Below are 23,615 nucleotides of genomic sequence, written 5' to 3' on the forward strand. Positions count from 1 at the left end.
CTTGATAATTGGCGACCATGCACTTTTTTCAATTAAAATGACCTACAAGCAGAACATTTCTAGCACAAAGACTGACAGAAGAAACAGGGCTAGTTTCTTACCTCTGAGTGTTAGCTGCAGCTCATCATACAGTTTTTCAAAAGTGTTGTAACTGGTGCGATCCTCTGGTATGAAGTTTTTCTTATTCCAATTTCCACAGGCATATTGAAAGAAGTTGTTACATGGGTCTACAGATGGATCCATTGAGCCCAAAAGTTGAGCAGCTATAAATGCAGAAAAAGTCTGGTTGATTCTAGAACCTTCTCACTACAGTAACATTAATATTGTATCATTTTATATCCTTACACTAACTGAGATGATTTGAAAAATATCCAAAACTGAGTTATAGTTTTTGCACACAGAAAACCATCACAAGTGTAACAGAAATATATTCAGTACCATTGTGTCTGTCCAGGTGGATCATTAACAAAATTAAAAGGTAACGGGTAGATTACCCAGAAGCACAGAGCACAGCAAACACCACCTTAACTGACTGACTGTGTAGGTCTCCATACGACACCAATGGTTTCTCTAATTGCAACAGGCTTTAAAAGCAAACAGCATGGATCCTGACCAGACTGCGCGGATGCGCAGGCTGGTCTGGATCCATGCTGGTCACAAAGCCACTATGTTGGTTTTCTCATGGTGCGGCTCATCTTATTTTGCTGGACATTTTGTTCCTGGAAAGTGTGGACTGTGATGGAACAAAAAAAAAAATTTCCTGTGCATCATTTTAACTATTCATAATTCCAGATGGTCATGTATTGTGAACAAAAATGAAAATGCTAGAACTGCAATTCATTCCTTAGAAACATTTCACTTCAATTTTAAAGACAGAAATTTCGAACACTTTACAGAGATCATTAAAATTACCTGTTTGTATACAGTTGCCAGTGAGACAAACCTCTGTACTCGGTATACTGTTTCCTGAAAATAAAATGTACTCCATGATAATATTATGTCTCATTCTGGAAATGTTTCATAAATAAATGAAAGAGAAAATGTGACCTCTAGAGTGTGAACAAGGCTTTTTTTTAAGATTTGACCTAATGATAAAAATAATAATCCCTGGTTTTTTTAAACCTAATGACACTGGCATTGACCCCACAGTCATGGACCTGGAGTTTATAAATAAAACACTGTTACTACGTTTCATATAGATCATTTAGAAAATATGACCTACTGACTATATAAAAAGTTTTTCTTTGATCAGACCTAGTGACACAGTTCACTCATTTTTGGGTTAGACCCACATTTTTAAGACAAATATTCCAACAAGGAGTCATATATATCAGGTAGAAAATATAGCCTCTGGAGTGCTTAAAATATGTTTTCTGTGGTTTGATCTGGTAACCCAATTTTTAACCCCAAATGTCCCACTAGATTTCATAGGGATAACCATTCTGACCATGTTTCATGTAGAGAAGTTATAGAAGGTTTACAAGGTTTTTATATGATCTGGCCTAGTGACCTAGTTTTGAAACTAGATTTTATAAAGATCAATGTTTTTACCAGGTTTCATATAGATCATATGCAAAAGATGGCCCCCAATATGATATGTAAATAAAGTTTTTGTATTAACTAACATTTTATCAAAACTAGCTGCTTTTGAGAAAAGCGCATGTCTCCCACAACTGCCTAATCATCTAAATCACTGTAGAGAATCACATGATCAAAATAATCTCTAAACCAAAATAAATTTATGAATAATAAGGAATAATATTGAAACAATTTTTGCTGTAAATCTAAAATATAGTCTATCATTTTAAAACGTAGATGTATCCTCAAACTACTTAGATTTCAATCACAATCACTTTCTGGTTATCTGGAACAGTTCAAGAAACTGAAACTTCTTATTTTCCTTAGTGTTGTAATTGCAGGATATTTATCATTATTGTCAGCTGTCATATGCTAGGCTATGTTTAAATTTCATATCTTTTCCTGGTAGGAAATTTAGTCACGTTCTTCAAAATATAACTTTTGTTATGAGAGTAAATCAATATGTCTCCCACACCACTGTGTGGTGGGAGACAATAATACCCTATTTCTATCTTGATCTAGATTTCATTTATTTTATTGTAAGGAAAAACATTCTGACCATCTTATAAAAGTTAAAGGTAAAGGTAAAGGTCTTGTTTATTACAGTGTCACCCCTATTGAAAGGGCCAGCCAATTTGGCTTATGAGACACCTTTATTGTGCGTACCAATTACCTCCCAACTCCTACCACTATGCATGGTGCCAGGAGGATAGGAGCCAGTAACCATTCATTTAACTAGCTCGCAGCTCAAAAACCGACCTTTTCGGAACGAATCCCACGACAAACATCCCGTGGATGAACGCTCCCCATGGGGCTCGAACCTTCGACCTCCTGATCCCGAGGCGGACGCCTTATCCACTGGGCCACGGTGACCAGTTTCCCTTTATATATTACACAGAAACTATGTTACACAGAAAATATGGCCTCTAGAGTGTTTATAAGTTTTGACATTGTTTTCTGCTTTAGTTTATCCAGTTTTGAACTTCACTTGCATTTTAAAATTGCTGAAAGTCTGAAAGTCTCACCAAGTTTCATAATTATAGATCTAACAGAAAATATGGCCTCAAGAATGTTAAGGCTTTTTTTTCTAGGATTTGACCTAGTGACCTAGTTTTTTTTATAAAAGATGACCAAGTTTTGAATCTGACCTAGATCTCACAAAGACTGACTTTCTGACATGGTTTCATATAAATTTAGTATAAAGAATGCTAAAAAATGCTAACAAGGTTTTACTATGATTTGACTATTAAGGCCTCACCAAATCAAAAAGTTGTTCATCGGATTAGCCACTTGTATATTTTCAGAAACACAAAAAAAATATTTTTGTTTTGTTTTTGGCTTGCGCTCACCCCATTGAAAAAATCAAGCCAAAATTTTTTGGTGCACTACGTTTTAATCTACAGACGTAACAGTGTATAAATGCTTAAAAGTCCAGTCCCAGATTGTTCTAAAATGGACTTTAATCACAATAAATACATACTACGCACACATCGTCTATAATGTATCATAATGTTTAATTAAATTGCATTAAAGTTATTTCCCCTCAATGCAGTTATGTCATTTCCTTCAAATGTTTACCAAATTGTGTTGCTACAAAAAATTGGTTTTATTTCATTGAAAATCAGATGAAAAACATACTAATTTATTTGATAGCATCAATCTACATTATTTTGGTAAGGGTAAATACGTACTGATGCATGCCACTTTCTGTTTTCTGATTTTCCTGTCCAAATGATCAGCATTTGTATACAAAAGGGCCATATAATGGCCCTGTATCGCTCACCTTAGTACCATTGCTCAAAATGATATGATTAAGTTTTGACATAGAGCACATAGGCATACACATTAAATATCATCAGGATAAACATTTTCTTGTAACAGTCCCTTTTGACCTAGTCAGGGCCAATTTCCATACCAAGTATGAGGGTCCTAGGCTCAAATGCTGCATTTTTGTACAAACATGACTATTTCCTTATCCCGGAAGACTTAAATAACATTAAAAACTGCTCTCCTTAGCTGCTACTGAGATATATTGGTTTACATAAAATAAAGGGAGGTAATTTGTCATAGAGTCAGTCAAAAGTTATCTAACCTGATTGTCCGAGTCCATCTGATGGCACAAATGACATTTCAAATCATTATCTTCATTGGTTACTGAGATACACCCATTTTAATTTGAAACAAAGGGAGAAAATCTGACATCAAATCAGTCTATAGCTATCTACCCTGACTGCCTCAGTCCAACTAAAGACAATAATGAAATTTCAAATGAGTTCTATAAATATTTACCGAGATAAATCCATCTTTATTAAAATCAGGGAAGGTAATCATGCATTGGTATATGCATGTAGAAGATACAGAGTACAAGCCTATACAACAATATATTAGTAAAGTATTCATATCGATAAATGTTCAATCAAGAGTTATCTAATATAACTATTTCTTACCATGGAAGACATAAATAAGTTTCAAACCAATATCATTAGAAGCTGCTAAGGTGTATTCATTTAGATAAAACTAGATGTGTGTCCATAGGACACAGGTGCTTTCCCCCCAAACCACTGTAACATGGTTTTATGACTCAGGTTAAATAATTTTTAAGATGTCTGCAACACAAACTTTTAAGAACCTTATGTGTATTTTTCACTTTGTTAGCCATAACTCTGGCTTAGCTGAGTAAAATCCTAAAGAGAACACTTCACAGGCTATAAAACAATCCTCTAATGTTTTATGATTCTAGGTCAAGTACATTTTAATATACATGTTTCACAAACTGTTTTAAGTAAGTCTGGACAAGAAGTCTGGTCTTGTGTAATGAAAAAACTTAAAAAACGAAATAAGTCAGGGGCCATAACTCCTACAAAACTGAATGAATCCGGACGCGAAACCCCAGGTGCACAACTACACATGCTGGCCAACATTACTGTTAAGTTTTGTGACTCCACGTCAAATACTTTTGGAGCTAGGCAAGACAAATCACTAAAATGACCAATTTTTACAAAGTCAGGGGCCATAACTCCTACATGACTGAATGAATCCGGACCCGAAACCCCAGGTGCACAACTACACATGCTGACCAACATTCCTGTAAACTGGGTACAAAAATAAAGGGAGGTAATTTGTCATAAATTCAGTCAATATGTATCTTCACTGATTGTCCAAGTCCATCTGTTGACATAAATGGAATTTCAGAACAGTATCTTCATTAGTTACAGAGATATATACCCACTTTAATTTGAAATAAAGGGAGGTAATTTGACATAAAATCAGTCCATAGTTATCTACCCTGATTGTCTCAGTCCAACTAAATAAATAAACGACAATAATGAATAGTCAAATTTTCACCATCCCAGGTGAATTATTTTAAGGTTTTTATTAGTCAATCCACAACTAAATCAAGACAAATATATTTCTTCGCTCTTTGCTCGCTCCTGATTTTCTCAAAAACCAAAAAAAATATTTAAATTATTTTTTCGTTCGCCATCTCAATTTTTTCAGAAAAAAAAATCCAATGAACAACTTTTCAATTTGGTGTTGCCTAAGTGACCTAGTTTTTGACTACAGGTGGTCCAGGTGAGCTAAAATGTAAATGACCAGATAAGATCTTTGGCCCCCAATTGTGACCATGACCTTGGCCCCCAATTGTGACCTTGACCTTTAAATGGGTAAAGAGATGGAATAGTGGATCAAAAATTAAAATCCATAATTTACTTAGGAATCAATGTTTCTTGTATTTTATTATTAACATCCATAACTTATACAGATCAAATATTTCTCATTTTGATTAATTTCCATTATTTTGCTATCTGGTCCTATTCCTTGTTTAAATGGGTCAACAGTGTTGTAGTACTTATAAAATAGACTGGTCCGGTTTATAGATTGGTCAGGGCTACAGATATGCGATATGTATTGTATTTTATCATCATTTTTTAGCATGGATACCCTTCAGTTTGGAACCGTCATGTTTATTTTATAAGGAGTATGATTGTACTATGCCAGTTCAGGAAAACACATAAAAATTGTTTTAGAAAGTCACATTCCACTTTCCCTTTTTCATTTAAGGTCATCTATGCCCAGTTATTTCAAATCCACAGACTGGACACAATTTTGTACACAAAAACAAACAAACCCACAAACATACACACACAAACTGACACATACAGGGACATAGGTAACATTATATCACACCATATTGTTCATGGTGAGAGCATTTAATGTGTTCCTGCATGTCAAGAATTTGTTGAATTTATTATCAAACTTATAACAAAATTGTTATCAATCATCAAATTTTTACAACAGTTTAAATTTGTTCTTCCCCAGGTTAGCTGCTAACAGCCAGATCAGGGATAAGTTATCTGATAGGAAATAAAATATCTAAAATTCTCTGCTCATCAATGTGTGAATTTATTGGAAACACACACTGTTTATAAACAAGAAGGCTACAAAGGTCTTGAGCTGCTCACCTTAGCTTCAACTATGAAATAAGTTCAATTTTTTTTAACAAATCTTGGAGTGACAAGGATGCAACAGACAAAGTTTAATTTACTCCAGTGCAGTGGTTCAGTAGACTAGATTGTAACAGGTTTTCCCTGAATTTTAACACATTTTACAAACTTTCTGACCAAGCTTCATGCAAATATGATAGCTAACAGCCTCCACACAGAGGGGCAATATACACCCATTCTTTTTTGTTTTGTATTGTTTTGGGTTTAACATCATTTTTCAGCATTATTTCAGTTATGTAATGGCAGGCATTTAAGCTAACCTATGTTTGTGGATTCTGTACCAGTAAGCGCTTGTTCTTCTCAAGAAACTGCCAACTTCCCCACATGAATCAGAGGTGGAGGACAAGTGATTTCAGACACAGTCTCTTTTACCAAATGGTCACAGAGAACATACCACTCGCCGGGTATCGAACTCACGACCCCACAATCTAGATCTGCGCTCTCCCTACTGAGCTAAGCAGATGGGCAACACCAGAGAAGGAGAGAAGGAGGGTGTGTGTATGCGGGGAGGAGTGGGGTGGAGAGTAAATGTGCATGTGTATGTGTGTGTGTGGGGGGGGGGGGGGGTGGTGGTGGTGGAGGGATGAGTAATGTGGATTGTTGCACTCCTCAAATCACTTCATCACCACACACCTTTATTCCAAGTTTAAAGTCATCAACATCTAGTTGTGCTCTAAGACACAAAATATAAAGGGCAGATTTGAAAACAAATTGTGACTTTGAAAAAGTTCATGTGCTTGAATACTAAGGCACAAAAATATATAAGAAGGCCATATTGGCTCGCTCAACTGACCTTGAATATTTAACCTTGAATAAACATATGACACACTGAAACATGAATGGTAATATATGCTTTTAGCATATAAACAGGTCAAGTGCTCCCATTCAAACAAATCTGTGTAAGGACCTTAAAATGATTCTACATACTAAGTTTGATGGAGATCCATCATGCGGTTCATGAGAAGAAATTGTTTGAAAAAAATTGTAATTTTAGCACTAATACCCTCTTGAAGAGGCCAAGAACCCCCTTTTGAAAAGAAATTGAAGAGTGCATTACAATGATGCTACAGATCAAGCTTGATGAAGTTCTATCAAAGAGTTCATGAGAAGAAGTGTTTTAAAAGTATTTCTATTTTTAGCTCTATTTGCACTAAAAAAAGGGGCCAAGTGCCCACCTCTTGAACAAAATTGAGAAAGGACCTAACAATGATGCAAAATTTAATCAAATTTGATAACCCTCCATCAAGCTGTTGTTTACATGTTTTTTATGTTAACATCTAGCAGCCCCTAAAATGGGCCATGTGCCTTTATTTGAACAAAATTTGGAGATGACCTTACCATAATGCAACAGACCAAATCTGATAAAGATCCATCATGTGGTTCATGAGAAGAAGTCGTTTAAATGTTGTTTTTGTCTATTTTCAACAGCAGCAGCCCGTAAAAGGGACAAGGTTTTTCTACAATTCCACTAGTGACTTTGTTTTTTGACACATGCTGATTCAACTTGATCTAGATTTCATAAAGACAAAGACCTTGTGTCATCGTTTTTTTTTCTATGAAAGTCAACATAGAATTGGTAAATTACCATAAATGTGTCCAAATTTTTAAGTTTTTTGCTTGTACCTTAAAAGTATTAGCATATTTAAGTCATGAAACCTTATTATTCAGCATGTGAAGCTGTGTCACTGGGATTTTGTTTGAGATTTTACTGAGCCAGACCGAAGTTATGATCCTTGACTTACTAATAATACGCTATAATTGCCTAAACTTTGTGTTGTACAAGTATCTCAAAAAATAGTTGATTTAGAAGGAATGTTGTTCCTCATGTAAAGTTGGGCTTTATTTGGACTTTACCATGTCCTCTTTTTCCCCTTTAGCCCCCTCCCCTACACAAAAGTATGTTTTTTCTCTTCAGTATCTTGTTGCTGTTTTGTAGTATACTTAACATGAAATTTTATTCAGTCTTGCAGAGTCAACAAGCAATATATGACTACAGTCAGTGACAGTGGGAAGTCCTATGGAAGCAGACCTACTTTATATTTCTTTTTCTTTTTTATTACAATTATGTTGTAAACCCAATGAATATGCCTTTTTTAGTGTTTTTCTTTTTTTGCAATGACTTTGTGACATTTTATACTTGGCTAGTGCAAATTTCTTTGCATACCTTCCATTTTTACAATCCATACCTTTTTTTTGTAATTTGCAATTACTGTGCATGTCTTCTATTATATTGCTTATACTACTCTGCATACCCCATTGGCAGACTTAGTAAAATTGCATTGCCTACCTTCTTTTATACTATTCTGTATACCCCCTTTAACAATTTGCAAGTAAAATTACTTTGCATACCTTCTTTTATATATCTCTGCATACCTTTCTTTACAATTTGCAAGTAAAATTACTTTGCATAACTTCTTTTATATATCTCTGCATACCTTTCTTTACAATTTGCAAGTAAAATTACTTTGCATAACATCTTTTATATATCTCTGCATACCTTTCTTTACAATTTGCAAGTAAAATTACTTCATATACTTTCTCTTATATTACTTTGTATACCAACCTGTAACTACAACAGTGGATGAACTGGTTACAATACGTTTGCCATGAACAGTCCTCTGAACATGACACGTGTAATTCCCACCTCCTTTACTTCTGTCCAAAATAACACTATTTCCACTGACATTTTTATGATTTGGCAGTGTCCACCAGAAAACTGGTTCACGGTCCTTGTGAGGGTCAAAGGTCAATACAGAAGACACATTACAGACTAGAGTTATAAATGGCTGACTGTTCATAAAATCACTGCCCTGAGGTAAATAACTCGAATGAATCACTGGTGGATCTGAAAATAAAAGATAATAATTTTTAATTATCATTTTGTTTTTGGTGGGGAAAAAAAAAAAACTGTTATGGTGTTTAATTTGTCAGACCAATACCTTTATACGTTATATGACAACTTTCCAGCTTTTTATAGCAGTGTGTGTCCCACGTGCTCCTCCTGGCGTTAATTAAGGCATGTGTGGGCAACTGGGAAAGAATTTGAACCAAAGAACTTCCATAAGCTGGCTGGCTTCTTTACATGAAAGAATGATGCTTCCAGGTTTCGAACCCACATCTTTACTAATTCCTTTAAATGGTCACATTAGGATGTTAGAATTATTTTCGTTATTCATCAATCATTTAGGTTACCGCAAGTCTTACTTTCAATAACAAATTGTTTTCCCTTTTACCAGTACATCACTTTTTTTAAAATTTCCCCAATGAAAGATTTCAAAGTTAAATTGTAATGCATAATTATTAATTCTTCTGCTGTCACAACACAATTTTATAAAAAAATCATTATAACAGTTGATTAACTTTTAGCCTGCTAAATTTATAAAATGGACTGGTACATCATTCAATATGGGCAGTACCATTTATTGAAACGGGTGTTAAATAAAATTTACTTATTAAATAGCGAACAGTGCAGACAAATGATCAGGCTGATCTTAGTAAGGCAGAATCGCTTGCCGACAGGTTATTAGTTATTATCAATAAAAAATTGTGTTTTATTTCAGCAACCCAATGTCCATGATTAGAAAATGAAATGGACCAAAATCCTCAAAAAATGTTGCAAAAATTCTCCATTTATAAGAGGGCCTAATGTGAAAATTGTCCTGGTTTTGTAGCAATACAAGAAGTGTTCAATAATCACTGGAAAAGTGCTCTCATTTCTTAAAATGAGCCACGCCATGAGAAAACCAACATAGTGGTTTTGCAAACAGCATGGATCCAGACCAGCCTGCGCATCTGCGGAGTCTGGTCAGGATCCATGCTGTTCACTTTCAAAGCCTATTGGAATTAGAGATACTGTTAGCAAACAGCATGGATCCTGACCAGACTGCACAGATGCGCAGGCTGGTCTGGATCCATGCTGGTCGCAAAGCCACTATGTTGGTTTTCCCATGGCGCAGCTCAAATATCATCAAAAATAAAACAGACAGCGCACTTGACTATTTGAAAAACTGATATAAGAATGGGGTCAAAGTATAACCAGTGATTTTCAGAGAAAGAAGGAAAATAGATAAGACAAACAATTTCTCTGTCAATGACTGTATTTGTGGAACTGGAGAAGTCTTTAACTATAATGGCAATGTGTACTTATTCAGGCACGTGTCCAGGTGGGGGGCCAGGGGCCCGGGCCCCCCCAGCTGGCTGGCTAGTTACCATTTTTATTACTATGGGTCCCTCAATTAACAAATTTATACACCAGCGCAACTGGCTTGATTTGACAGCAATACACAGGCTAAAGAGCCATAAAACCGTGTCCGGTAGTGGAAATTAGCCCCAGGCATGTCACAGGTAAAAGTTTATCTGTGCATGCTTCATTGATCGCTTGATCGGTACTTGATTGGGTAGTGGAGAAACTATTATGTTTTTTACTCTTTGGAAGTGTTATAAAATGATCAGAACATTGTTGGTTTTGTTAAGTAAATCTTAAAATGAATCTGAAAATTGAAACATTATGATGGTTGTATTTTGTTTTTACATTAAGGCACATTCCCCAAATTTATTAAATTGATAAGATATTTATCCTATCTTTTTATTAAAACAATTATGAATTTGAAACTACTGTATCAATTTTACTCTTGGGTCCAATAACCTTACTTAAAAACTCTCATAGTTTTAAAAGTAGTTTCTCAGTAAATCTTACAAAACGCATCTAAAACTCGTTACTTATGAGGGGTTTTATACATAAAAACATCATTTAATATGCGCTGTGATGTTATAGTTTGTACAGTCAAAGAAGTATAAAATACACATCTATTTATTTTTATAGATCTCTGGTACAGTTATAAGTTCATTGACATTTGAAATCTATGATGTAAATAGTAATTGTCATAATATTTCGTTTGTTTTGTTGGAAATCTAAAAACATTTGGCCATTTTGCAAATAGGATACCCTTAATAATTAGACTAGCCACTAGACTGATAATTACGATATTTCTATGATTTTTTTCTTTTTTATGTTCATAGAGACAAAAGCCAGTCTATTATAGAGATTTTCTATCAGGACTGATGTTAAAATTGTAATATTGGACATAGTATATAGACTGGCTCAGTTCACTACATGAAATCATAAAAATGTGAATTTTTTTTTATCATAGTCTACTTAATATCATCTTAAAACTTCAACATTTTTTTCAACTGGGTATCATACAGAAAAATAAGTCCATACACTGTGACTGTACAATCATACATACATTGAAAAGGCTTGATGAAATGATTAAAAAGTAGACTTTCCCTTAAATATATAATACATTCATGCATCCTTAAAGGTGTTTCAGGTAGCAGGAAAATGCATCTATTCATGTGCCATATTAAAAAAAAATCGCAATCGGGAGGGGATACCCCTCCCGAACCCACCCCAGGTTGGGCCCCCCCAGCAAACAAATCCTGCACACGGGCCTGTTATTATTAGTAACTAATTTCTATGCAAAAAAGGGCCTTAACTGAGCCAAAATCCTTGTCCTAGTTTTGTAGTCCTGCATACATGTAAAGACTATGATTGTAAAAAAAATCATCATAGTTTCAAAGCAATAATTATGTTAAACAGTTTAGACAAAATATGGACCTATGCTAACACTGAACCAGTTTCAAAGTCCAAAAAGTCCAAAGTTCATCAGTGATAAAGGATGTTTGACATGGCCAGGAGATCTCGAGCTTCACTGATACATGCTAATAATAACAGTATAATACAGCTTTACTATAAGAGATAAAGTGGGCAATTTATGACTTTTTGTGACTTAGCATGTTTTCACAACTTTATGTGCTAACTTATTCAGTATAGAGGGGAGGAGGAAGGAGTGGGGGAGTGTGGGAAGTAGTTAGACTCATTAAACTACTGGTAACAGTGAACTGTTTTTGATTAATTTTGTTTGATATGGCAGTCATTATGATGCTGGGTTGCAATTCTTGTGGTGTCATTGCCTTAGAAACCATTAACCTTTACCCTGCTAAATTTCTAAAATGGACTGGTCTATCATTCAATTTGGGCATTACCATTTATTATTCAAAGGGTGTTCACTGAAAATTTATTGACTGAATAGTGACAGTAAAGACAAGGATGTTCAGGCTGATCTTGGTCTAAACTGGCCACAAAGGGAAAAATCACATCCCACCAGCAGGCTAAAGGTTAATAAACACTGTTCATGTTCTTTAATTTAGAAATCACAATAAATATGTTCAAATCTATCAGATGTTTGAGCTGTATTAAAACAGGACTTGCAATAAACATTTAACAGCACTATAACACTTATGAACACCCCTAATATTTCATATAAATGTTTCCTTAACCTTTAGCCTGGTGGTGGCAAGTGATTCTGGCTTTGCGACCAGTGCAGACCAAGATCAGCCTGCACTGTTCGCTATTCAGTCAGTAAATTTTCAGTGAGCAACCCTTCGAATAATAAACGGTACTGCCTAAATTCCAGTTCATTTCAGAAATTTAGCCGGCTAAGGGTTAAATAGCAATTCCTCCTTTGTCCCCCAATGTGCAGCAATTTCTACTAATTTTTTTAGGCTATTTATGGCAATTTCTAAACATGTTTTGATTTTATAGCAATTTCTCTGGTTCTGTGGCCTTTTTTTTACAACTTAATGCAAGTTATGAACAAGCTCTCCCCTTCCTATTTTATAGCAATGTCAATGCATATTGCCCTCTTGCTTTTGCAAAATGATTTTGTCCCCAACTTTTTCTACACCATCAACAATTAAACCATATTTTGTTGCTTTTCAGCACTTAGAAACCGAGCTATATTGTTACAAATAATCAGCTTTAATGATTCTGTTTCGGATAAATCAAGTTATGTAACATGCAGAAAGTAATATAACCACAACATGACCTGCACAATGCATGATAATTGCCTATCATTATCCAATTTTTAGTGATTAAACATCAAAAATTGTCCCAGTACATCCTACACTAGATAATATCAATAAATGTGAATTTTTCTGCCATGGTTTTGAAACCAAGTCACCTATATTGAATCATAATTTTGCTAACTTTCTTCATAAAGTTGGTCTGGTAAAACATTCTATCAGACAGCAAATACAAAAAATATTCTTGGTTGCAAATCTCTAAACAATTCTGATTCATGTGGGGAAGTTGGCAGTTACTTGCGAAGATAAGGTTTGTACTGTTACAGAATCCAGGAATACTGGTTAAGTTAACTGCCCGCCATTACATGACTAAAATACTGCTGAAAAACGGCGTTAAACCCAAAACAAACAAACAAATTCAAATTTCAAAGTTAAAACTTCAAGGAGAAACCACTGTTGGCTCTTTTCGTTTTTCAAGTCCACATCAATTGGTGGTTTTAAACCTATATGCTAAAGGATGATGCCAGGTTTTCCTATGGTAATAATTTCGTGCAAGAATGGGAACTTTTCTTTTTAGGTGACCATTATTCACAGGAGACCTTTATTTACATGTGATCTTCATTCACAGGAGATCTCTATTTTTCTTTGTAAGTCACCTATATTCTGACACATTTGATCTTTATTCATATGAAACCTTTATTTGTAACCTTTCTTTGTAGATGACCTATATTTACAGGAGATCTTTCCCAGGTGACTTCCTTTACAGGTGAACTTTATTCACAGATGGCCTTTCTTTGAAGGTGACCTTTATTCACAGATGGCCTTTATACATAAATGACCTTTATTCACAGGGGGTCTTTTTTCTGTATATGGCCTTTCTTTGTTGTTGTCCTTTATTCAAAGGTGATTGTTATTCACAGGAGACCTCTATTTGTTGGTGACCTTTCTTTGCAGTTGACCTTAAAGTTCATTCACAGGACCTGGTCCTTAATCAAAGGTAACCTTTCTTTATAGGTGACCTTTATTCACAGATGGTCTTTCTTTGCAGGTGACCTTTATTCACAGGTGGCCTTTATTCACAGATGGTCTTTCTTAGCAGGTGACCTTTATTCTTAGGTGGCCTTTATTCACAGGTGACCTTTATTCACAGGTGGTCTTTTTTCAAAGGTGATTGCTATTCACATGAGACCTCTAATTGTTGGTGACCTTTCTTTGCAGTTGACCTTAAAGTCCATTCACAGGACCTGGTCCTTAATCAAAGGTAACCATTCTTTCTAGGTGACCTTTATTCACAGGTGGTCTTTATTCACAGGTGACCTTTATTCACACGTTTAAAGGAACTGATATTAAAACAAGAAATGAAAGTAGTGGTCTTTTTGACCTGGGTTGTTTCTATTTACAGCTGGTCTTAAAGCACAGTTATGCATGTATTCAAAACTTTAAGAAGTATTTGACCACCATCCATGCCATAGTTCCCCCTCCAAAGTAATTTAAACAGTATGTTCTCTATGATTGCTTGATACACCACATCTTCCACCTCAGATTCATGTAGAGAAGTTGTCAGGACAGGCAAACTGACAGCCATAAAATATTAATGTAACGGAAATAAAAGTAGCAAATGTGCAATGAATGAATCAAATAAAGAAACACAGCAGAAAATTTCATTACGTAAACTTACCACTACAGAGGCAGTTTTTCTGGAAGGTTTTATCCCTCGTAAAGGCAACTAGAACAAAGGCAACACAAGACAGAAACAACAACGCACATATCGCCAGCAAATACTTCTCTCGCACATTCCACTTTCTGTGACAAGTCAGAGTAGGAGAGATCGTAATTCCTTTGTTCAAATTTTTCATTTCACTGTCTTTATTGCTTTCAGACTTTGTCTTCCGGATGTGCGAGTTGTTCCTATCAGAGTCACACGGTTGACTTGAGACGTGTGTATTTCCATGTTCGTCCACTACAGTTTCTGCAGCTACATAATGACTAGGCTGATAAAATCCAATGCCGCCATTTATTTCCATATTTGAGGTAGATAAGCGATTTTCTTGACTAGAATTTGACATGGCTTTTTCTTTATAACTCCTTTCTGGCTCTTAAGAAAGAGACAATTTCCATCAACTGCTATAGCAAATTACTGCTTAAAAGTCAAGTTTTATAAAACGTAGAGAAAAGAATGTCATAAAAAAGAAGGAAATTTCAATACTAATCCATACACCAAGCCTTTCTACACGACTGAATACTTATCAATATTTATACTGAGATTTTATTTCAAAATCTGAAACACAATTTCAAACATTCTCCTTCCTAATTATTCTGTGCACTTTTTCGGACATTTTCATCCGCATTGCTGCATCTATTTCAACCACTGTATCAAAAAATCAAAGTACCTCACCAAGCTACCCCTATGATACTTAAACCCCTTTGATCAGTGGTTTGTGCAAATGTGCTTTTCACATGCAAAATTTTCATTAATAAATTCTTAAAGCATACGTGCCTTTTACCTACTGCATTTTATCCTACAGTCGCTGTTATTCAGTATAAACTCTTAAAATCATTGAATTTGTAACATTTTAACTGAAGTCACACACTTATTATATCAATAAAAGAAGAACTCTTGATTTCTTGTTCCAAAGTAACATACTAAGTTATTAAATCGTGAAAGATTTGTAGTTGTTACTATTTTCTTTGCCCGCTTGATTTAACACACTAAAGTTCAGGTATTACATCATTAACTAAATAACACCTATTATAAACGCAGGAAGAAATTCAGTTTTAACTGAATCTAATTCAAAATTTTACTTTGTTCATTTGTTCAACTTTAATAATCTTATAATAATATTATTTCCATATTTTAGATAACACAACCTGTAACCTGTTGTACATCGACATCGGAAAGTGTAATTTTAATCACAGTATCAGCAAAATGAAATCAGGACTTATTAATAAAATAACTTCAATATTTCTAGTAATATTATCCTGTATAATTGATTTCTAGCCTTTATACAACACAGAATGTACATTTATTATTTATCTGATCCTGTAAGTTCAATATCCCTATGTTTGAATTAATCAAATATTTTAATTTTACCAATATATAGATCTCAGAACTGATTTTCAAATAATTTCAGCAAAATTAATATCGTATACATTGCTGACACAAAAGTATTCCACACATATTCGAGAATCTGATTTCTAAGAATAGATTTTCTTATTAAAACGTTATCCTTTTGAACAATACCACTTTCTAATAACAATTTTTTTTATTATCCAAACCAGTTCCTTCTATATTACATACAAATGTATAGACAACAAACATCTCTACGATCAATTTTGCATCATGTTCTACTTCTCTTAATTACTCCTGTTTCTTGCATTGTGAGTTGACAACGTTTCCGTAATTAATCAAAGCATTATTTTCCATGACACCACAGTCGAGGCTGACATCTCGGTTACAGTATATCAGATATGACAAAAGTTATTCGCTGTATGTTAATACGATAGACGAGGCTGATTAGCCAGTCTATCTGTTTTTCATATAAAAGCTTTCTCAGTGGTTCTGAATTACGTAGACTTTGGTTTCCGCTCTTAGACAAATGAGCATTGAGGCGAAATCATTCTATACGTTTTGTAGACAAATAATTACAGTTGTATGGATATTTGTAAGGCGTAGTAAAAGATAGATTGTATTTACGCTGATTTGTATATCAGTAGGTAAATATAGCCTGCAGTTTTGTTAAGAAAGTTTTCTGATTAACTGTACATAACACCTGATGATATATTGTTCATTCATAATCCATTTTGTTTAATTCACAATCATTACAGATACCATTTAAGGTGTTTTTTTTGTTCCACAGAATAAACCTGTTATGATTTTTCTCACTACTTTTTCCGCGTTCTACAAATTGATATCAACTCTTTTTAATAGTGCTATTTCAAACAGTAATTTACAGTAATTCAAAAGATCTTTGTAAACAAGGTATGATAATTAGTACAAATGAGTTGAATATAATATTTCTGATTATTCGAATATTCACATTTCCTTCACATTAGATTTTGTGAAGGCTTGAAATAATGAATTTGTAAATCAAAATGTACCACAAAAAGAAATCCAAAATTTAAACAGTTTTATAAAAAATTAAGCACTCCAGACGTAGAAGTTGTTGCTACAAATTTCAAAATGAAATAAATTTCCGATCCCAAGTACAACCGTCCTCATCTATAACCTGTGTTTCCATACATCATCATTATCCATCATTTTCTACAGCAAGAAAATAAAACTCCTTTCAATTATAATCAGACAACATTGTTATTTAAGATCTCTTTATGATTTTGTGCTCAAAAGCGACGACAACTTAAATATAGCTTTTAAAGTCGTTCAACATAACCCATCGACAAATTAGCGACCGATTTTTAAAAACGTTTTCCGTTTTTAATTGCAGCGCAAATATTTTGACAGCACTTCCAATATTTATACATTATCTGACAAAAATCTTTTTTTCTTTCAATATCATTACGTAATCTCGCTCTGGTTTCGTGCACAGCGGCTATTTTTCACTTTGCTTTCAAATAATGCCATACATTATTTAAAGCGTGTTATCATACTGTATGGCGAACCCTATCCATTTTCCATACTCTTGAAATGGTCTGTGGTATAATATGAAGAGAAGATTTTCTCCGATACCATTTTCTTCTGCAGTTATCATTCCAAACATCTCTAAAAAAACAAAACAATTTCCATTAGAGGCTAGACTTTTTTCCTCTGTCTACAGACAGGAAAAGGGCTAGCTGTGCAATAAATAATAAATATGCCACATGTCGAAAATGCACACTAAAATGCATTAGTTAAGAAATAAAATATATTATGGAAAATAATGTCAGGAAAGTCTCTAGAATATCTGAAATTTTTCATTCAAATTTTTACATTTCAGAAAAATTGCGTTAACCTCAATAGACCTTTGGATATTCACAAGCTGTACCAGTTAAAGCTTAGACCTTTATAAATTGGTTCATGATTTGAAAAAGAAAAATAAAGATGCCCAAAGCCTTTAGAATTTAAAAATTGTCGAAAATTGGAAATCAACAATGAACTAATTTTGATAAAACTTTGTATTGGATAAGAAACTGATTTTGCAATGACTTAACTGTGCAGATATATATATTAGTTATAAAATGTTAAAGCAGACATACAGAGATCTTGATCAAAAATAGTTTGGAGGCGCTGATAAGGATGGGTACAGGAGGTCAGGTTTAAGCCTCTTATTAACAAGAGTTGTCAACAGAAACTGAACCTCACTGTAAAAGACGTCAAGCTTAAGAAAGAGAATGGAGAGGGGTTATTTTTTAAGGGGTAATGTCTACAGGGTGGGGACTGGCTAACTAAGATACAATACTGAGAAACACAATAACATGAAAAATAAAGAAATAAATCAAACTTAATGAAAAGTGGGCAGTATGAATTTGGCAAGGGAAGGAGAGTGGGGGGTCAGAGAAGGGACACTAAAAGCAACATATAACAAGAGGACCAAGATGGCCTTAGGTCGCTCACCTGAGAAACACACCATAACAGTGTAAACATGTTTGACCTAGTGATTTCATGGACACAAATATTTTGACCAATTTTCATTGTGTATTGTGCATGTGTGTGAGGGTTGTGAAGTGATATCTAAAAGGCAAAGTAAAGATTCATCGTGAGGGAGGAACATGGGGAAGGTAGAAGAGTAAAAGCGATGGATACTACCTTAAAGAGACAATCTAAAGAAACACAACTATAAAGAAACACAACAACATAAAATGGGAAAATGGGGGGAGGGTAGGGAATGTAGGTGTGTGGGGTGGGGTAACATGGTTGGGGGATGACTGCAATTAGCAGAAACACGATTAAGAAACACAAGGCATACATTAGAATAGTAAAATTTATTTACCAAAGACAAGAGAACCAGAAGATTAATTGCAATCTAATTTATAAGTAAAATGTGTCCAAGGGATCGAGATAATTTTATCAAACTTATTAAAGAGCTATAAAACTTCATTCTTATAGAATTATGATGTCAAAGATATTGACGATGTGTAGTTACTCACTGACAATCACAAAGAGAATTGTACTGATGGTGACCCTTATAAGAGCCAAATTAGTGATAAAACAGGAACTAGAACTATTGCTGAAGGTGACGAATACCCTAAGATGCTGCTTTGTTACAGGGAAAGTAAAACTGAAGACCATGACCTTTGACCTCCAAGTGAGCCCGACCTTTGATAGTTGCAGTTGTGTGCTCTGCAAGTAGTGTTATATAAGTGAGGTAAATAATTGATACTAGTTTTATGTATATTAATTTAGCAATTAAGCAGATACTGAGTGGACACAATTTTAAGTTGTTTGACCTTTGACCTCCTGGTGTATACTTGACCCTGAGTCATACCTGATTCTTGTTGAATTATGATAGTGAACATAATGAACAATTGACTAATTCACATGCTTTCTAGGGATCTAAAAATGTTAGCAATTGGTATATAATGTAAAAAATATTCATCTACTTAAGATCATTAAACTTGTGTGTATCACCTAAATATATAATTTATATAAAAATCAAAACCTGAAAATATTTCCAAATACCATGAATATCTGCATATCATTATCTTTATAGCAAACTGATACCAATTTTATTAAACATGGAAGATTTAATGGTATGTAAACATTTTAATTGAATATTGATTGTTCACACATTTGTTAATTAACAAAATTAGATTTGCAGTTTACATTTTGCTTGCGGGAGAAAAAAACACTATAAATGCATCCCCCAGATTTTGACTGCATGGTGTTATCTTTAACCACATTATATTTGGGCCGCGCCATGAGAAAACCAACATAGTGGGTTTGCGACCAGCATGGATCCAGACCAGCCTGCGCATCCGCGCAGTCTGGTCAGGATCCATGCTGTTCGCTAACGGTTTCTCTAATTGCAGTAGACTTTTAAAGCGAACAGCATGGATCCTGACCAGACTGCGCAGATGCGCAGGCTGGTCTGGATCCATGCTGGTCGCAAAGCCACTATGTTGGTTTTCCCATGGCACGGCTCATTTTTCAAAAGGTGTGAAGAGATTTTCAATAACTTTACACTAACATTTCTACAAATTAAGGAAATACAAACTATCTAGTCCATTAATCGGGGTTTAATTGGTTATTAGTTCCTTTGAAGATGAAATTTTAACTGATCCAAAGTCTCAAACTTGCTACAAGTCTGATAAAATGTCAAAACGATTTGTCAAATATTTTCTGAAAGAATGTTATCTGATGGACTTACAAATCAGTGTAAGAATCTTTAGTCTTGTCAAAAACTAGGTATTGATCAAAGTTATACTAACACAGAGTTTTTGAAATTTAATTTCATTTGCATATAGGAACTAACAATTACATTTTAGGTGAAAAATAATTTCTCACAAAAATCTATAAAAAAGTAGTACTCTGAAAGTGACTTGTGGTACAAACTTACTGACATACGATTTTTACAAGATATTCTTATAACTAACACTATTGTGCAGAAGGAACACTTTGGAAATAATGCATAAAATTTACATTCTTCTTCCAGTTTTACCAATATCTAACTTAAATTTTATTTTCACCAACTTAACTTTACTTTCCAGTGTAATATATACATTCTATGCTAAACTTGGCAGAAATAAACGTTGAAAACTTTCACCCTATGGGCCAGTAGCTTTAATATCTGATCACTGAAATACCTCCTTTCAATAAAAAGCTCATCTAGTACTTAACTATTAGTTTTACTTTTAAAATTATCACATTATACACCATTTGTTGTATTTTTTACTAGCTGTTACCACAGCAACCTTATTTTCGATAAAGCAACAACATAAAAGGCTTTGTATATTCTCCATAGTATATTCTACCCCTACCTATACACCAAGTTTCATGAGAAAGATAATTTGTGCAAGTTACTTTTTGTGACAGACTGATCAATTAGCAGGCATATAACAAGAATTCCTTTTTGAATACACTACATGTTTATGTCAAATGATTTTAAAAGTAGAATGAATAAACAATTTTAACAAGTGGACTTGACCAGACTTCAGATCAAACCAAACCTGCTGTTATTTTGCTTGGTTGCATTCTATTCTTCCAAAGAACACAGCAATCTTTAAGTAGCACGTGGCAGTCATAAAAGGGGTAACTAGGATTCAGCGTTGTTATATTTTCTGGTCCTTTGGGATCAAGGCATCCATTCAATATCTATGTAACAGAGTTCTGCTGAAGTAGTTCTGATAGGTGTTGCACTTTCCATTACCTCAATCAAACCGAGTCTGCTATTCTTTTACTTGATTGCATTCTATGCTTCTTATAGATTTTATTGTTAACTTAGACTACTACTTAATGGAAGAAAATGAATAACAGATTTATAAATAACATTTTTTCTTTACCTTTAATAGCATGCATTCACAACAGCTTGATACTGCACCGCAGAACTGCAAGTTTTCCATCATAAATGCAGACACCTGATCTGAAAATATTAAAATTATCAAAAAGATAAATAATAAAATAATGAAGTTCTACTCTTAACAGAACAAAGCAACTCTACCCTTAGCAGAACAAAGTAATTCTACCCTTAGCAGAACAAAGCGCAGAACAAAGCAATTCTACCCTTAGCAGAACAAAGCAATTCTACCCTTAGCAGAACAAAGCAATTCTACCCTTAACAGAACAAAGCAATTCTACCCTTAACAGAACAAAGTAACTCTATCCTTAGCAGAACATAGCAATTCTACCCTTAGCAGAACAAAGCAATTCTACCCTTAGCAGAACAAAGCAATTCTACCCTTAGCAGAACAAAGCAATTCTACCCTTACCAGAACAAAGTAACTCTACCCTTAACAGAACAAAGTAACTCTACCCTTAGCAGAACAAAGCAATTCTACCCTTAGCAGAACAAAGCAATTCTACCCTTAGCAGAACAAAGCAATTATATCCTTAGCAGAACAAAGCAATTCTACCCTTAACAGAACAAAGGATATCTACCCTTAGCAGAACAAAGCAATTCTACCCTTAACAGGACAAAGCAATTCTACCCTTAGCAGAACAAAGCAATTCTACCCTTAACAGGACAAAGCAATTCTACCCTAAGCAGAACAAAGCAATTCTACCCTTAGCAGAACAATGTATGTACAGAACAAGAATATAATTTATAAGGTTGTTAAGAACTAAGTAAAAGCTTGGTTAAGCTCAATAAAGCTCAGTATTTTGTGACTTTGAATTCAGGCTTTATCAGAGGAGAAAGACCTATGATCCCTAATCTGGCTATATTTCAGTGACGGAAGCACTACTGGGTAGAACCACTGAACATCTGCAAGTCAGCTAATGTCACTTTTCAACTATTTTCTTTTAGTAGTTTTTTATTTATATCCATTCCACTGCATACTATTCAACACCTATAATCCCTTTTTCTTTTCGTTTTCTTGAAGCAAATGTATGGATATCTTGTAGAAAACAGGTCTATGACGAAGTGAAAATCTAGAAACTGTAACAAAATTGTTCTGATGTAGCTGAATTTTATATGAAACAAAGAACAATTTCTTTTATTGGTATATAGCCTATAAGTGGCAAATCAAGTATTTTTCTCAAAGTACCAGCAGACAGAGCGGAATTTCATAATTCTATTCCTAATCACGTATAACGACATTTGGGCACAAAACAGTGACTTATTTTTGGAATTTTTCTATTTTTGACCAAATTTTGGCACATGGGGTGATAATTTCGCATACTCTGGTGCAGATCAAATCCCGTATTTGTGTCATTTAGACATAAAATTACGATGGATTTGCGGGCACTCTATCACTAGAATACCAAGGCGGTTGCTTTGAGTTTAACACAGAGCTTATTAAAAACATCAAAATCAAATAATTACTTTCTAAATCACTATCAATAAAATACATCATCTAATTACGATAAATCTTTCAAATTACATAAAAACACTATGCTAAATATTTCATGGCTATTAGATTCGATACAGAAAGATATGCATGTGCAAACTGACATAAAAATACACACCTGCATCTTTTAATAGGGCCTTAAATTATCCTGAAACTGGGAAGAAGCCCAAGCCTTCAATGGTTGCAAGAAATTCAAGTGAGAGTTTGAACAAAATTGGAATTTTGAAAATATTATGTTTCATCAAGAAATTATATTGGTTCAACGATGACATTATGTACACATTAGATAATTGTGTTCTGAAGTAGGAGATTGTATTGACTGGATAAAGATATTAAAAATCAATTTAGGTATATCAGCAAATCCACTTTAAAAGGTTTAGGTGTCCTAAATTAATAATCTTGGGTAAAGCAATTATATTATTGTATAATAATTTCCATCTTGAAACTCCAGAAAAGCATTGATACATGTTATGCAAACTTAAGACATAGATAAAGTAAAAGTGAATCAAAACTTTTAGTGTGGATGTGTATGTGGATGTGGATACCAAAGCAGAAGCTGGGGTGAGTAGGATAGCTCTCCATACACTTATAATGTAAGTTTCATGTAAAATGGCCACGATTATGTAATTCTGGGTCTAGTCAAATTATAACATTGTTAATATTTATACTGTATGATGTTAATGAAAATGTGACAAGAAAAAAAAACAACAATAAAATAATGTAGATAAA

The 23,615-nt window shown here is 34.1% G+C and overlaps 1 protein-coding gene across 2 annotated transcripts in view; it reads right to left on the reverse strand.

Annotated features, from left to right (window-relative positions):
- Window positions 1–23,615, reverse strand: part of LOC123526343 (neprilysin-1-like) — a 108,120-nt gene that overhangs the window by 47,673 nt on the left and 36,832 nt on the right. For both annotated transcript variants that reach the window (XM_053522921.1, XM_053522922.1), the window contains 5 exons: window positions 21,381–21,460; window positions 14,626–17,664; window positions 8,647–8,928; window positions 913–966; window positions 102–263 (listed from right to left, as the gene is read on the reverse strand). In XM_053522921.1, coding sequence (XP_053378896.1) covers window positions 102–263; window positions 913–966; window positions 8,647–8,928; window positions 14,626–15,013 — 886 coding nt within the window. In that variant the 5' untranslated portion in view covers window positions 15,014–17,664; window positions 21,381–21,460. The remainder of the gene's footprint in view (window positions 1–101; window positions 264–912; window positions 967–8,646; window positions 8,929–14,625; window positions 17,665–21,380; window positions 21,461–23,615) is intronic.

This window comes from Mercenaria mercenaria, chromosome 14, assembly GCF_021730395.1.
Source record: "Mercenaria mercenaria strain notata chromosome 14, MADL_Memer_1, whole genome shotgun sequence".
Classification (NCBI taxonomy): Eukaryota; Metazoa; Mollusca; class Bivalvia; order Venerida; family Veneridae; genus Mercenaria; species Mercenaria mercenaria.